Source organism: Vombatus ursinus, unplaced genomic scaffold (genome assembly GCF_900497805.2).
Source record: "Vombatus ursinus unplaced genomic scaffold, bare-nosed wombat genome assembly UNPS02005143.1, whole genome shotgun sequence".
Classification (NCBI taxonomy): domain Eukaryota; kingdom Metazoa; phylum Chordata; class Mammalia; order Diprotodontia; family Vombatidae; genus Vombatus; species Vombatus ursinus.
Genome location: NW_020944921.1, coordinates 18,173 through 34,515, shown reverse-complemented (window position 1 = coordinate 34,515; position 16,343 = coordinate 18,173). Strand labels below are relative to the sequence as shown.

Here is a 16,343-nt window from a genome sequence, read left to right as displayed (position 1 = left end):
AGTCTGGGGCAGTGCCAGAGGTGGGAATCTTGGAGTCAGAAGACATGAGTTCATTCCAACGACTAATCGTGTGACTTTGGACAAGTCCCTTGTCCTATCTGAGAGCCTCTGGCTCCTCTTCTTTAATACGGAATAATATTCCTCTGCTCAGCTTTGATCACCGAGCTCGAGTGAGGAAAGTGACTTCGGGGCTTACATAAAAGGTGACATGTTAGGACTGTGCCATTCCGAGGAGAGCGTACCGGTCATGTCTCCCCCGGGGCTCCTCACGCTCCTAGCACTGCCAAGAGAGGGCACACGTGGGTGGTTGCACGCGTGGGAGACCAGTGGTCAGGAAGTCCCCAAGCGGTTCTCCACTCGGGCTGGGCACGTGTGTGTATAGAAGGAAGGGTAAAGGGAGGGCAAAGAGCGGGAGTGGGTGGGGGGGAGGGACGCTGCCCCTTTAAGCGCAGCCCGGGGAGCCAGCCGGTGGGGGGGCGGTGGGGGCGCCTCCGGGTGGGCGGCCGGGAGGCGGCGCGGCTTTGACGGCCCCGGGGCCCCGGCCCCACTTCCTGGCCGACGGCCTCCAATGGTGAGCCGGAGGATGCCCGTGTTAATTACATAAGCAGAACGTAAATAATTCGCGGGAAAAAAAAGCGAAAAAGATGGCGACCCGCATCCCTCTGTCCCCGGCTTGAGTCGGACTTCAACTTCTTCAGCTGGACATGGCCGGGACTCCCTGCCCCTTGAGAGACTGACAGACAGAGGGACGGAGGGACCGACAGACGTACGGAGGGGACGGACAGACCTAGAGGTACTACAGCACTCATCGTCCCCTCCCTAGCTCTAGCAGCTCCCAACCCGGAGCCTCTCCATCAGTCCCCCAGCACTCTCCTCCAATGCGCCTGGTGGCCAGACTCCAAGTGGGACCGCCGGACGGACGCGCAGCCTCGGGGTAAGGACGGCGACCTTGCCCTGCCCCGCCCTCGTTCTGCCCCGCCTGGGTCCCTTGAGGGGCTGGAGCTGCCGGGAGGTAGGTGTGGGGGGCTTCTCCTTTCCGCAAGGCACTCCTATTCTTGACCTCCCATCCTCCCGCCGCTCTTTTCAGAAATTTGTACAGATTGCGGAGTGGGTTTGTTTTTAGAGAGAAGGGGGGAAAAGAGGACTAAGGGTTTTTTGGGAGGCAGTTGCTTTTTGGATCTCCAAGCGCAATCCGGCCAGAGGAAACTAGGGAGCCAGGGTTCGATTCTTGGGGCGAAGTGGAAGCAAGAGAAAAAAGGGCACAGTGGGAATGAGGGAATCTTGTCAAATGTTTTCTCCGAGTCTCCGAGTCCAAAGGCCTCACGGAAGACTAGCGGGCTCGGGTGGGCGAGCAGAGCCAGGATGGGAATGGAGGGAGGAGAGGGGAAAGCGATTGTTATTTCGAGCACGTTGGCAGTACTTGGGCAACGACTCCGGGTTGCGGGGAAAGTTGGAGGGAGTTCGCGGGATGGGGTGGGGCGGGGGCAGTTGCAGAGAGAGGTGCTCGGGACAGCATTTGGTTGCTTCTGGGAAAGCTAGAGACGTAACTTTTTAAAGAATTTTTTTTTTTGTAAAAAATAAATAAAAATAAAAATTATGAAATGCATCGGGCTTTGGGGGCCTCTCTCTTTATGAATCATCTCGTCCCTCCCCTCTTTTTCCCTTCCCTCCCTCTTCTCCGGGGGCCCCAGACACCAGTTTGACTCAGATTTGAACTGGACAGAGTGTGTAACCCACAAAAATGCATTTTATTTTGAATGTGTTTGAATCAGCCAATCAGAGCCCTTGGGGGCCCGGCTCCGAAAAGTCGGAGGCTGCAGAGACTGAGGTGTTGGGGGCTGGGGACGCCAGGGTGTGATTTGGGAGGGGGAACACTCCTGTTTGTGTAGAATAGGAGGACTCCCCAGCCTACTGAGGCTGGAGACCTTGCGGGGTGGCCCGCGCGTCCTTCCCTCCCCTCCCCCCTCCCAATCGTGTTCCCTCTGCTGCACTTGCCGGCGCCTAGAGGGAGGAGGGAGGCGGGAGCCGGGATCCTGGGGTAGGAAGTGTCAGTTTGTGAACCTGCAGCAGGAGCCGGGGATGAGTGAGAGGCACCGGATCCCGACTGGAACCGAGCGGGAACCTTGTGTGCCCCACCCCTTTCCCTTGCCCCGGTTGACTCATGCTGCCGGATCTATCCAAAAGGTGGAGAGTTAGAAGCGTAATTCAGACTCTTTCCCCCTCACCCAGGGGCCCCCATCCCTAAAGAGTCACATCCTTGCCTCGGATTCTGGGCAACCAGAAGCCAGAGATACAGTTTAACCCCTACTTTGGTAGGAGGCATTACTCCCTCTGCTCCCATCCTCTCCTCCTTGTGGAAAGGAAGAGTCAGGTTCAGCAGCAGGAGCTCGATCCCCAACCTCGATTATCTCACTCAAGTTTCTCTTCCTGTCTGAAGGGTTCGCTGAACATTGGGGGTGAAAGGCAATGAATATCCCTGAAAAGCATGTATCCTCTATTAGGAGCCAGGGACTGGAGGGGCAGGACAGAATGTGTGGGTGGTAGCTGAGTATAGACTCTTATCTCTCTTCCTAGTGCTCAGTTTGACACACCGACTCCACCCTGCTCCACCCCAACTGATCGGACTCCCTGTGAGATTTTCCTGAACTCTCTACAAGGGGTCTGTCTCTACGAATCAATTCTCGAGGTCCCACTGGGGGGAAAGGAAGGGAGGGGGTTGGGCAGCTGTTCCTAACACCTGGTTTTTGGTCCTGGAAGTGAAGGGATTTCAAGTTCTTCGGTGATGTGTGACCACTCTCTACCTTCACTCAGAGAGAAGGAGTATAGTGAATTGAAGAGAGAAAGAACTGGAAAATGTTTCCTTTCTCCTGTTGGAGACCTTACATGATTCCTACCCCCAGTCATTGGTTTGCTCTCTGTCTTGAGGTTTACTTTTATTACTTTATATCTGTGTACCTGTTGTGCCCCTCCTCTAGAATGCAACTCATTGAGGGCAGGAACTATTTTTTTTTTTTGTCTTTGTCTTTCCAGCATCTAGTAGGGTGCTTTGCAGACTTGGAAGTTCGAGGTAGGGGTTGGGGCCGGGGGGAATCGATCTAGACTTCTTAGAGGAAAAACTCTCTACCTTTGCCGGGCTGCACCTGCTTTGCAATTTACAGTCTGAGAGTTTCCTGGGGCACTAAAGTCAAGTGACTTGCCCAAGGGGTCTCAGCCGGGAGGTGCCAGAAGTAGCACTTGAACCTAGATCTCCCTAATTCTGAGGCGCTTCTCTCTGCACTACTCTTGCTGCCTCTTTATCTTGCACTTAATTAATGCTGAATTGAACTGAGTTTGGGGTATCTAAGGCAAGCAGGAAAGTTGAGAGTTGAAAACGGTTGATCAATCATCCTGGGAGCTGGGTGGGAATTAGGTTGGATGATTAGTCAACCTAAATAATAATTACATTTCTGTACTTGTTCAGATTATAAGGTACTTACCACATAATAGCCCCACGATATAGGTTGTGCAAATCTTTTATTTATCATTTTTTAATTATGAAGAACTTGAAACAGAGCGATGAAGTGACTTACTTGCCCAGTCTGAAGAATTCAATACACCCTACCTCTTTTCCCCTTTCACCAAGTCTGAATCCTTCTTCCCTTTCTCACAGGGGGAAATTAAATTTCCAAGGTGCTTCTATAATTCTATGCACTCCTCTCATTTGGAAGGTAAATGAAATAAAGGGTCATATTTAATGGAAATTATTTTATGTTTCTGAATCTCATCCCCTTTCCATTAATAATAACCTTTCCCCTTAGACCTTGGGTAAGCAGCTAGGTGGCTCAGTGGGTAGGTGGCTGGGCAAAAACCTGAGTTCAAATCCAGCCTCATAGACTTAGTAGCTCTGTAAACTTGGACAAGTCGTTTAACCTCTTTGCCTCGATTTCCTCAGTTGTAAAGTGGGGATAATAAAAGCACCTACCTCATAAGGTTATTGTGAGAATCAAATGAGATAATATTAGCATAGTACCTGGCAAAGAGTAGGTGATATATGTGATAGCTATTATTATGTAGCTAATTTTGTAGCTTTTTAATGCACTTCTGAGTATCATAACTCCGTGTAAGTGTGTTTAAGAGTTAGTAAGTATGTGTGTCTTTCTGGCATGATGGATATAACATTGAATTTACAGTTGGGGTGATCAGGTTTCAAATCCTTTCTCTGACACCAGCTGTTTGACTGTGGGCAAGTCAGGTCTCTAAAAGCCTCAGTTTCTTCATCTGTAAAATGTGAATGATACCTCTAGTACTTATTTCACACGTTATTGTGAGGATCAAATGAGATATGTGCAAAATGCCTTGCAAACATTAAAGTACTGTTTAAATAACTATACCATGAGGCAAGGGAACTATACTATGGGGAAGGGAACAAACATTTATTAAGTTTCTACTATGTGTGAGGCAGCTCCTTACAAATAGTTATATTTATATCCCTATTATTATCCCCATTTTACAGATTAGGAAACTGAGCCAGTCCGAGGTTAAGTGACTTGCCCAGGATCACATAGCTAGTAACCATATGAGGCTGGATTTGACGTGGGGTCTTCTTGACTCCAAGTTCTGAGCTCTATCTACTATGCCATCTAGCTGCCCCAAGCAACTTTTTCTTAGCTAAAACCTTCTATCTTTGCACAGTGCTCTGCACATAGTAAATTTTATACATCCATGTGTGTACATATACATACATACATACATACATATATATGGCATGACCTCATCAGAGAAGGTGCTGTGCCATGTGAGCAAAGCAGAATTGAAGTAGCTCAAAAGAAACCTGAAACGTGCACATTTAGAGAACCCACCCCAAATGTTCACATGAACTGTCTGTGCCCAACCTGTGATAGAGCATTTTGAGCTCCTATTGGTCTGATCAGCCACAGTTGAATGCATTGTAACTTGACTCTAACATAGTGATGTCATTTTGATCCTCTCTGAGAATGAAGGACAACAACCAACCAACTATGAATTTATATGAGAGTGTGTTGTTGTTGTTGTTGTTCAGTTGTATTGGACTCTTCTTGGCAAAGATACTGGAGTTGTTTACCATTTCCTTCTCCAGCTCATTTTACAGATGAAGAAACTGAGGCAAACAAGGTGAAGTGACTTGGCCAGGGTCACCCAGCTATTAAGTGACTGAGTTCAGATTTGAACTCAGGAAGATGAGTCTTCCTCACTCTAGGTCAACACTTTATCCACTGTGCCACCTAGCTACACACACACACACACACACACACACACACACACTGTTTAAATGAAGTCAAAGTATGCAGAAAGTAGAGCCATTGAGATAGAACACAGTATCCTAGGATTGAATTCATGTCAATAAATGTTTATTTTGTACATTACACTAGGCATAGGAATGCAAAGATTAAAAATTACACAATCCTTGGCAATAATGATTTACAGCCCATTGGTGAGTATATGACATATACTCCAATAAGTATGGTACCACGGTGGTGTGGAGGAAGTAGCATCTGGTAGAGGCAAAAGATAATGGTAGCTCATGCTCTTATACATATTTAGAAAGACCTTGTGATATAGTGGATGGAGTGCTAGACTTGTAGTCAGAAAGACCTGGGTTCAAATTCTGCTCTGACACTTGCTAGCCCTTATGACCATAGTCAAGCAACTTAACCTTTCTGAACCTCTGGCAACCTTCTATAAAGCATCTATTAAGGGGTTTCTAGTCTGGGAAGAGTTCCCATCTCAGTAAAATTATAGGTCTTTGACACAGTGTCAACCTTTAAAATTGAAAGGCCAAAGTATTTCCACACAGCAACCCTGTGAAGCAAGTTGTAGTATCTCCATTTTACAGATGAGGAAAGTGAGGCTCAGACAGGTTAAGTGACATGTTCAAAGTCACTTTGTCCAAGTGCTCTAGGAAAGAGAAGAGAAAGGGATTACTTTTAATTGAGGAGGAAGAGGTAGCTCCTAAACTAAGTCTTAAATGTAAAGGGTTTCAGCAGGCAGCAGTAAGGAGGGAGCACAATCCAGGCATGAGAATTGACCTTCACAAATGCCAGAAGCTTAGAGAGGGTAGGACAAAATCAGGGATTGGGACAGGCCCTATGACTTCCTTGGTATAGGAAACACTCTCCTTTAATGCAGATTGGTACTTTCTCTGCAATTTATAATCTCAGAGAATTACCCACTGAGAGGTAAAGTGATTTGCCCAGGGTTACATAGCCAGTATGTGTGAGAGGCAGGACCAGAACACAGGTCTTTTGTTTTTAAGACCAGCTTTCTATGGACTCTGCCACAATGCTTCTCTAAGATCAGAGAACCACTAGTAGATGGTACAGTTTGATTAGGAAGTAGGTTAGAAAGATAGGTTGTGTCCAGGTAAGAGACTTTCTTCCCTTTCCCTCTAATCCAGCATCCCAGATGAACCATAGTCATCTTTCACTTTTGAAAGACTGATGATGCCTGCTAAAGGCATTTCTGAGGCACTTCTGATTCTGAGAACAATTGAGTTGACTATAAAACCCTTCTCCAGTATTGCTGGTAACATGGGAAACCTATATCTAATCTCCCTATAAATGGCAGTGAATCAATCCATCCACAAATTTTTATTGAGATTCTTTATAAAGGTGTTTGATGACAGGGGAAGTCAAGTCAACAAACACATATAAAAGATCTGTTGCTAGGCACTGTGGGAAATTCAAAGGTGATGACATAGTCCCTGCTATTGAAGAGCTTGTAGTCTAATTCATCATGGGTTCTTAAGGCTAGGGTCTATGAACTATTTTAATTAATGTTTTCATAACTATTTCAATATAATTGGCTTCCTTAGTAATCTTATGTATTTTATTTTATTCATTTAAAAATTATATCCTGTGAAGCAATCCATAAAAGTAGGCACTTATGCTAGTTGACTGACTGACTGACTATGGTATGGACTAGAAATTCTCTAGGAGCTCAGAGAAGAGGAAGATCAGGATAGCCCAGGAGGGAGAAAAGTGTAGTACCCTTCTTTCCTTTGACATTACCACTGAGTTTAGGTCCTCATCATGTAGATTATTGCAATTGCCTGTTCATTGATCTCTCTGACATAAGTCTCTCCCCATTCCAACCTATTAACCACTCAGCTATCAAAGTGATAGTTAGTTTTCATAAAATAATATACTTTAAAATCAGGAAAAAGGGGCATTATAAAAATCTTACTTAATCAAGACCCTAGTGGGCCATAAGTTACCCAGAAGTTTTCTTTTCTCTGGGTGAATCCTGGAGGGAAATTGAAGCCTCTGGCCAAAACCTCTGCTCTGAAGGTGAATGCAGGTAAAATTCTCCACCTCCTTTTTTCCCCCTAGAAAAGGCTAAGTGTGTGTTCAACCCACCAGCCTACCCAGGGATGTGGCTCTCTGGGGACTAAGGAATTTTGTGTTAAACATTATAGAATGAAAGTGTATCTTTGTCTTTTTAATCCTAGGGGTGGTCAAAACTGATGGAGAACCTCTCTCTGGAGCCTGAAATCCAAGATGACTGTGGGCCACCCAGGGCAACGGGTGCTTCCACAAAGCCCAGGAACAACTTCAAAGACTTGATGGTCAAGCTGACTGAGGGCCAGTATGTGCTGTGCAGATGGACGGATGGACTGTATTATCTTGGAAAGATTAAAAGGGTAAAACTTGGCACACTAAGGTCTCCAGATCCCCAGGTCCATAGCCCATTCCCTCACCATCAGATTCTGAGCTCCAAAGCCAGAAAGGGGAGAGGATTGCTGGGAAAATAATTAATTCACTTATTAAAACTATTGATGATTGCTTCTTATCCTTTAGGGGCCCACATAGCTGGAAGTGGAACAAGACAGAAAAAACCTAGGTTGTTTATAAGTTTATAGGACTTAGAACTTAGAAGGGTCATTAGAGGTCATCTAATCCAACTCTGTTTTTTTTTTTTTTCAGCAGCCCAGGGAAGTGAAATGACTTTTCCTAGGTCACACAAGTAGTGTAGGACTTAGGAGTCCAAACTAAGACTAAGTAAGTCTTAGGTTCTTTATAGTGTAGCAAGATGTCTCTTTACAACTCACTGGCATAGTCATTTTTTTTTTACCTTTGGCTGAGAAGGGAAAGGCCCCTGAGGGGAAGATCAAGGAAAGCTTAAATGCAAGGGTGAGGACTCCATGGTCCACTATTCTTCAGAAAGTCATTATGAAGATAACTCTTATACTCTGACAACCTTCTTCTTTAACAGAGGGCAAAAATGTGGCTCAGCAGTGGGTGAGGATGTGTGAGAAAGATGAACAGGGAAGTTATATCAAGTGAGGGTGATGTATCTGAGAGGTATTTTGTGTTTGCTTTGGGTTCTTGATGCATCTTTCTGAAGAAAAAGACACATTCTAAGTGTGGAGAAGGTCCCCAGGTTGGGATAATCCAAAAATCTGCCCAGCAGATGCAGTATGGTGTAGTCAAATACCAGAGCACAAATTGAGAGATCCTGGTTGTACACCTAGCCTTTCCTGCTGTGTGCCCTCAGACAACCCACTTTCCCTCTACTGGCCTTAATTTCTTTGTCTATAAAATAAAGGGGTTAGACAACATGATCTCTTGTAGCTCTGAAGTTTGAGAAATCTTTTGAGTCTTAGCAGCGTAGCCTTGGCCAGGCCACCCAAAAATCATTTCCATCATTCTTATTATTCTAATAAACCAGTTCAAATTTCTGAGTGCCTGTTTTGTCTATAAATATTCTCACGGAAGGCACCCCTACTTGCTCTTCCCCACACTCACTCACTTATTTCGTAAATTCTTCATCAGGAAATACTTTTTGAGAGCTAGCTTAAATCTCATCTGCTCTTGCAGGTGAGTCCTAATTCTCAGCCAGGCCCTTAAGGTAATCTTTTTAGTCTGTGCATTGAGCCTTACTAAGGACCAGTGGCAGAGACAGGATAGAATACTGAAAAGTGTACAAAATGTGTTAATCTGCCATTAACTCCTTGTGATACCCTTATCATATATTTTCCCTCTCTGCCTTCAATTTCTTCATCTATGAAATAAAGAGGTTAGACCAAATTATTTATAAAGTCATTCCAGCTCTAATCTATTAAAACTATCATCCACAATTCCTTCACAATTCTCCATCTGGATTGACACATCCAGCCCTGTTAGGATACAGATGTTCTCTGGAGGGTAATACACTGAATCATTGTCAGCTAAATGCCCCTTTGGATGAATGTTTTTCTGGTGAGCCCTAAGAGTATCGGCCTGAGGGGATGGGACCTTGGCTGGATAAGTTCAAAGAGAAAGAAAAAGAGGACTATCCAGGACTGGTCACTTAGGGAGGACAGACTTGGATGAATCTAGAGCTAGGAGAAGACTTGAATCCTCCTAGGGCTCTGGAACCATCTCTGCTGCTTTCTAATTCTCTGACATTGGGCCAGCCACTTATCCTCTTAGAGATCATCATAAGGAGTTAAACAAATGTAAGTTACTATTATGAGAGGGCTCAGGGCATAGTAGAAAGAGAGCTGCCTTTGGAATCAGGAAGATCTGGATTCAGGTATTGCCTGTGATTCATACTTGTTATGTAGCCATGGGCCTCATTTAATCATTCAGTACTCCAAGCAAAAGTCTCTAATACTATAAATTAAAGAAGAATTGTCAATATGTATTAGTAGAGGAAGTTTTCATACATCAAGGTCCCTCTGCCAATGAAGTCACAGATCCAGACATCATCATCATCGTCATCATCATAATCATCATCATCATCATCAAACCATCTGGGAAAGTAGAAGATGACCTAAGACCAGCTGGGTGTACTTTACACTTTTGCTTGGGGCTAAATCTGGTGGGCTGAGGCCCTCACTTCTAGTCCCCTTTCTAACCACAGGTCAGCAGTTCCAAGCAAAGCTGCCTCGTGACCTTTGAAGATAACTCCAAGTACTGGGTCTTATGGAAGGATATCCAACATGGTAAGTAACCTGAAAACTTGGGTCACAGTCCTTGGACTTCCTTTATGAATTGATCTCCTAGGATTTTCACTAGAATTTCCCTTCTCCATTCCCTCCTCCATCTGTTCTTTGCCTACCTTCCTCCCAACTTGACACCTTGTTTAATGTCTGGGCTCTCTGGGTTTTAGAATCATAAATCATAGAAGGGTATAGCTAGAAGGGGTCTTAAGTAGTTATTTCACTACCACCCCCTCTCTCATTTTCCAGATGAGGAAACTAAGGGCTAGCATGGCATAGTAATAAGAATAATGATAATAAGAATCATTTTATTATCATCAAAAAATTTGGTGCTAGAAGGATGGGAAGAAAAGATGGATGCCTAGATAGGAATTCTGAGGCTGAGAGACTTCCTCATTTAATAGGTATATATACCTGGGAGCTTCACAGGAACAATAGTGTTGAAAAGGAAACAGTCATAGGGTTTGCCTATTTTAGGCTAGAACTGACTGACTTCACTGAGACACATAGAGCCCATCCCTCATTTACTCATTCATTCATTCACTCATTCATTCATCATATACTTGCTGAGTGTTGATAATTTAATTCAGTTCACCATGAGGAGGATCCACACCCCATATAGCTTGAAGACTTAGTTTTCCTTTGGGAAGGTAGGATGGTAGAAATGGGAAGAAAGAATGTAGCAAGGATCATTTAATTCAGATACTATCTGCTATTGCCTAGGGTACTATAGGTGATGAATGGCATGATGTATGAATAAAGACAGAATGTTAGAACAGGAAGGGATCCTAAAGATGATATCTTCCAGTCCTCTTAGGGGTGGAGTAGAAAGAGCACTGGATATGAAATTCAGAAGACCTGATCTTGAATCCTAGTTCTACAACTTACTACACGTATGACCTTGAACAAGTCATTTCTCTCTCAATTCCCTCTTCTGAAATGTAGAAGTTAGAATAAATTCTCACTGAAGTTCTTTCTAGGTCTAGATCTTATGATTCCTTCCATTTTTAGAGTAGAAGAAATTGAAACTCTAAGAGGAGTGATTTGCTCAAGGACACAGGAAGTTAGTTCTAGAGATATTATTGATGATGATGTTGTTTTTCAGTCATGTCCAACTCTTTATGACCCCATTTGAGGTTTTCTTGACAAAGATGCTGGAGTAGTTTGCCATTTCCTTCTCCAGCTCATTTTACAGATGAGGAAACCAAGGCAAACAGGGTTAAATGACTTGCCCAGGGTCACACAGCTACTAAGTGTCTATGGCTGGATTAGAATTTAGGAAGAGTAGTCCACCTCACTCTAGGGCTGGTGCTCTATCATCAACGCAAATGCCCTGATACCTCAGACAAATCTGTTTGTGATAACCCATTCTGCTCCTAGCTAGCCGCATTGTCACCCTGGGAATTGTATGGCTTATAAGACCTACTAATTAGGGCCAAAGCAAAGCAAAACAAAACAAATTAAGCCTGAGCCACAGGCTAGTTTTTAGCAGGTCCAATCAGATGCTGGGTGAGTAGTAGAGTATCTATCTGAACAAACATAAGAACAATAAAAGCTGGAACTAAACACAGCAGCCTCACTCACACATTAGGTGATACCAGGTGGTCAAAGGAACGTTGAACCTAGTGTCAGGAACCTTGGATTTAAATCCTTGACTCTGGCACTTACTTACTATGATTTAACCTCTCTGAACATAAGGTTTCTTCTTTGTATAATGGGAAAATACTTGCACGACCTACTTGGCAGGACTGTTGAGAGAAAAGTGCTTTGTGCATCTGAAAGTACTATAGAAACATGACTTATCTATCATTTTGTCAGCCTTTTTCACCCCTTGTCTCCTTCCTCAGACTCCCCTTCTACCTTCTCCTTCTGGCACAGAGTCATCAATTGTAATGGCTCACATTTATGTAGCAATTTAAGGCTTACAGAGCCCTATTCTCAACATAGTCTTGTGAGAGAGGTAATACTGATATTATTGTACCCATTTTACATATGAGGAAATTGAGCTGGAATGACTTTATAAATAATTTGGTCTAACCTCTTTATTTCATAGATGAAGAAATTGAAGGCAGAGAGGGAAAATATATGATAAGGGTATCACAAGGAGTTAATGGCAGATTAACACATTTTGTACACTTTTCAGTATTCTATCCTGTCTCTGCCTTTTTACTCTCCCTAAGAAACAAATATTACTGAACTCAGAAAAAAATCCTTCTAACCCTTGATCGTTCCAACCCCCTCAATACCATCCTACCAATACCACAGTTTTTGCCTTTTTTTAAATCCAGAACTGTTATTCTCTTCATATGATTGTAGCTTTTGAAACTAGAGGGAATCTTAAATATAATCTAGTTCAGTTCTTTCATTATGCAAACAAAGAAACTGAGGTTAAAAGAAAAACAGAGTTGCCAAGGCAGCTTGTCCAAAGTTACCCGGCTAATTAATGGCAGGACAGGGACAGGAAAGCAGATGTCAAGTAGTCCCTCAAAGAATCACAGGATGTAGAAATAGAAAGGACCTAAGAGGTGATCTGGTTTAACCCCATAATGAGGAAATTGGGGTATTTTCCCTGAGTTGCTTTTATATTTAGCATTTATAGGAACTAGCAGGTCAGTACACATAGTGTAATGCCCTCAGAGCCTGAAGGAGTCCAGAGTCATATCTTCCTTCGAAGATTATTAGCTCATTGGGTGTTCTAAAATTCCCTACATCCCTAGCAGAGAGCCAGTCTCCTCTGGTCTTCCCTATTATCTCAGGGCTAGGCAAACCCTTAGATAAACAAATGAGTATTCGTTCTTCCATTGTGAGAGCTAACCTGGTATGCCAGTACTTGGAGTCAGATGACCTTGTTCTCTGCTGTTTATAAGTTATGTGACCTTGAACCAGTCACTTCCATTCCCTAACACTTGTGTTCATTTCATTTTGTAGGTGAAAAACTAAGCCCTTTGAGGTCATGCTCTGTTTCATTTTTGTCTTTGTAATTCCGGTGTTTGCATGAGATATAAGCTCAGAATAATTTTTAAACTGAATCAAGATAACAGATTTAAGAGTTGGAAAGGACCTCAGAGGACATCTAGTCTAACCCTTCTCCCCATTTTACAGAGGAGAACACTGAGGTCCAGCAGGATTAAATGATTTGCCCTAAGGTTACACAAGTAGTAAATGGTGAGAATGGGGTAAGAACTCAAGCAGTCTGACTCCAAATCCACCATTCTTTTTACTGTACTATGTTGGTTAGATTAAATCATGTCTAAGTCCCTTTTATCGACATCATTCTGAATTTGCTCTCTTCTAATCTGCTCTCTTCTGATCTTCTAAGGTCCTTTCCAGTTGGAACATTGATGGGAGAGCCTTTGGCCTTCATTTCCTGACTCTTCACTGTTTTTTTCTCTTTTAGCTGGTGTTCCAGGCGAAGAGCCCAAATGCAACATCTGTCTGGGAAAAACATCTGGACCCCTGAATGAGATTCTCATCTGTGGAAAGTGTGGTCTTGGTGAGTGATGGCGCTGGAGTCAGAGCTGACAATGAGATCAGACTGAGGTCAAATCTATCCTTGTTCAGGGTAGAAGCAGCACTCCTTATGGCTCTGCCATTCTCTTCTAACTTTGTCCCAGGATTAGAAGTTCACCCTTGACCTTGTCTTTGCTGGGCAGTTGCCTAAGATAGAATGGGGAACACCTAGTAGATGTATAGTCTTGGACAAGTTAGATAACTTCTTTGAACCTCAATTTCCTCATATGTAAAATGGGTACAATAATATCAGTATTACCTCTCTCACAAGACTATGTTGAGAATAGGGCTCTGTAAGCCTTAAATTGCTACATAAATGTGAGCCATTACAATTGATGACTCTGTGCCAGAAGGAGAAGGTAGAAGGGGAGTCTGAGGAAGGAGACAAGGGGTGAAAAAGGCTGACAAAATGATAGATAAGTCATGTTTCTATAGTACTTTCAGATGCACAAAGCACTTTTCTCTCAACAGTCCTGCCAAGTAGGTCGTGCAAGTATTTTCCCATTATACAAAGAAGAAACCTTATGTTCAGAGAGGTTAAATCATAGTAAGTAAGTGCCAGAGTCAAGGATTTAAATCCAAGGTTCCTGACACTAGGTTCAACGTTCCTTTGACCACCTGGTATCACCTAATGTGTGAGTGAGGCTGCTGTGTTTAGTTCTGAGCATTTGCTCCCATTTCTCCATGTGGGGTAAAACCAAACAGTGTTCCCATACTGAGGCCCCAAGGTAAGGCCTCCCCCTCCTAGAGCTCCACTGCCAGCCTGGCCACATGCGTAAGACTCCCACATCCTCTCCTCCTTTGGAAGGCACTGTCAACATGCCGATGTTACGTAAGAGAGGGGATCTCTCAGCCCCCAGTCACCCATTGCTACCAGAGCATGAACCAGGGCAGAGGCTCCAGAGCTGAAAGGGACAATAGAGGTCATTTAGGCCAAGGCTCAGCAAATGATGGTCTATGGGCCAAATCTGGCCTGCCAGCTCTTTTTGTATGGCTTGAGAGATTTTAAAACATAAAAACCAGGGGCAGCTAGGTGGCATAGTGGATAGAACTCTGGCCTTGGAGTCAGGAGAACCTGAGTTCAAATGTGGCCTCAGACACTTGACGATTTCTAGCTGTGTGACACTGAGGCAAGTCATTTAACCCTGGTTGCTTCACCAAAACAACAACAAAAAAAAAACCCCATAAAAACCATTCTTAACTCTCAAGTAGTACAAAAACAGATGATAAGTCAGATTTCCAGTTTTATAGATGAGAAAATAGGCCCCGAGAGAGGGCAAATGATTTGTCCAAGCTCATACAGGTAGTATATAGCAATGCTGAAGTTGAAACCCAAGTCCTCTGATTCTAATTTTACTATACTTCACTGTCTCGGGTTAATCCTAGGAGAGAGCTGGTAGCTCAGGAGATCATGGCACCTCTATATGTAACTTTTGGATAGGGATGAGAAGGATCAGAACTTAAGGCATTGCCTAAAGGCCCCATAATGGCAGACCTAGGGTCCTGGGGAAGAGGAATGGATGAAGAAGAGATAGAAGGAAAAGGGAAGACATTTTCCCACTTTACCCTATTTAGCCAGCTTTGGCTCTGCCTCCTTTCCTTTTTTCCTTCCCTAGCTCTGGGTTCTTTCATGACATTATTAGGTGGCTTCTCCTGAAGAAAAAACTGAGAGCTGTCCATCTAGGATCTGAGGTCCTGGCTACCAAGATCAAACCAGCTTCTTCATTCTTCTTCCCCTCAGCTCCTTGGCTGGTTCTTCCCTGGCCATCTCCCTGGCTGCCTGCTCATAAGCAGAACGTGTCACCCAAGTCATAGCTATATCCCTCAGAGTCCCAGCTTTCTTAGAACTAGGCTTTCCCCAGCTGGGCCTGGAGAGGACATTGAGGTCTGAGGAGTGAGGAGAAAACACCCAAAACATAGTCGGGTGATTTTTTGTGTACATATGGATATATACATGTATATGAGGTTGTATATATATGAGTATGTATATGCCTGTATGTGTACCTGTGTGTGAATCTGTGCTTGTAGTGTGTGTGTGTGTGTGTGTGTGTGTGTGTTTGGGAGGGCAGCAAATTGGAGGGAGTGTGGCTAAGAAGGAGGTAACCATCTACTTAATTTTCCTGAGTTTAGAAGAATACAGCCCAGGAATGGGGGATGTGTGAGCTGAGTGGAATGAATAATTTTTGGCTTGGCCTGGAGAAGCCCCAGAATTGGACTATAGCTCATCGTGGTAGCCAGAGCCTCTTTTCCCAGGATGGTGGTTTTCATGAGGAGCTGCCCAGCCTCTACATTCCAGCTTCCAGGGGACACTCTCTGCCTTTGCCCCCCCATAGGTTACCATCAGCAATGCCATATCCCCATTGCAAGCAGCACCGAAGGGCCCCTGCTAACACCATGGTTCTGCCGACGCTGTATCTTCGCTCTGGCTGTGCGGGTGAGCCCTCAGGCCCTAGATTCTAGTCTCTTTCTATCAGTCTTTTCTGATTTCCTATCCCCAGCTGTCTCTTTATTTTCTTCCCTAACTATAAAATGAGAGGGCTGGACTAAATCTCCAAGCTCTCTTTGAGTTCTGACAGTGTATGTTCTAAAGTCCTCTCTATCTCTGACCATCTATAATTCTGTATTTTCTCTTTCCCAGTCTCTTCAACAGTCTCTCTCCATTTCTGTCTATCTCATCTATGGTCCCTCTCAATATCTCTCTCTTCTTCCCCCTCCCCCCACCTCCACCATGGATCTATGACACTGGTGGTTCCCAGACCCCAAGTCTGATTCTTATCATCTACTCCCCAGACTATCTGTCCCTGGAAGCAGAGACAGCTCTTTTGGGTGGGGAATGAGTCACACCCATTCCAGCTGCCAGTCATTGAACTACATCTGTTTTGTCCATGTAGCA

At 44.1% G+C, this 16,343-nt stretch overlaps 1 protein-coding gene across 3 annotated transcripts in view; it reads left to right on the top strand.

Annotated features, from left to right (window-relative positions):
* The first annotated feature begins 563 nt into the window (after nucleotides 1-563).
* The window catches only part of PHF19 (PHD finger protein 19), a 31,570-nt gene continuing 15,790 nt past the window's right edge, over nucleotides 564-16,343 (top strand). The window contains exons 1-5 of one of the 3 annotated variants that reach the window (XM_027843528.1): nucleotides 564-793; nucleotides 7,466-7,657; nucleotides 9,862-9,943; nucleotides 13,338-13,433; nucleotides 15,784-15,884. In XM_027843528.1, the coding sequence (XP_027699329.1) occupies nucleotides 7,481-7,657; nucleotides 9,862-9,943; nucleotides 13,338-13,433; nucleotides 15,784-15,884 (456 nt within the window). In that variant the 5' untranslated portion in view covers nucleotides 564-793; nucleotides 7,466-7,480. The other 2 variants (XM_027843514.1, XM_027843521.1) reach the window with 2 other exon arrangements.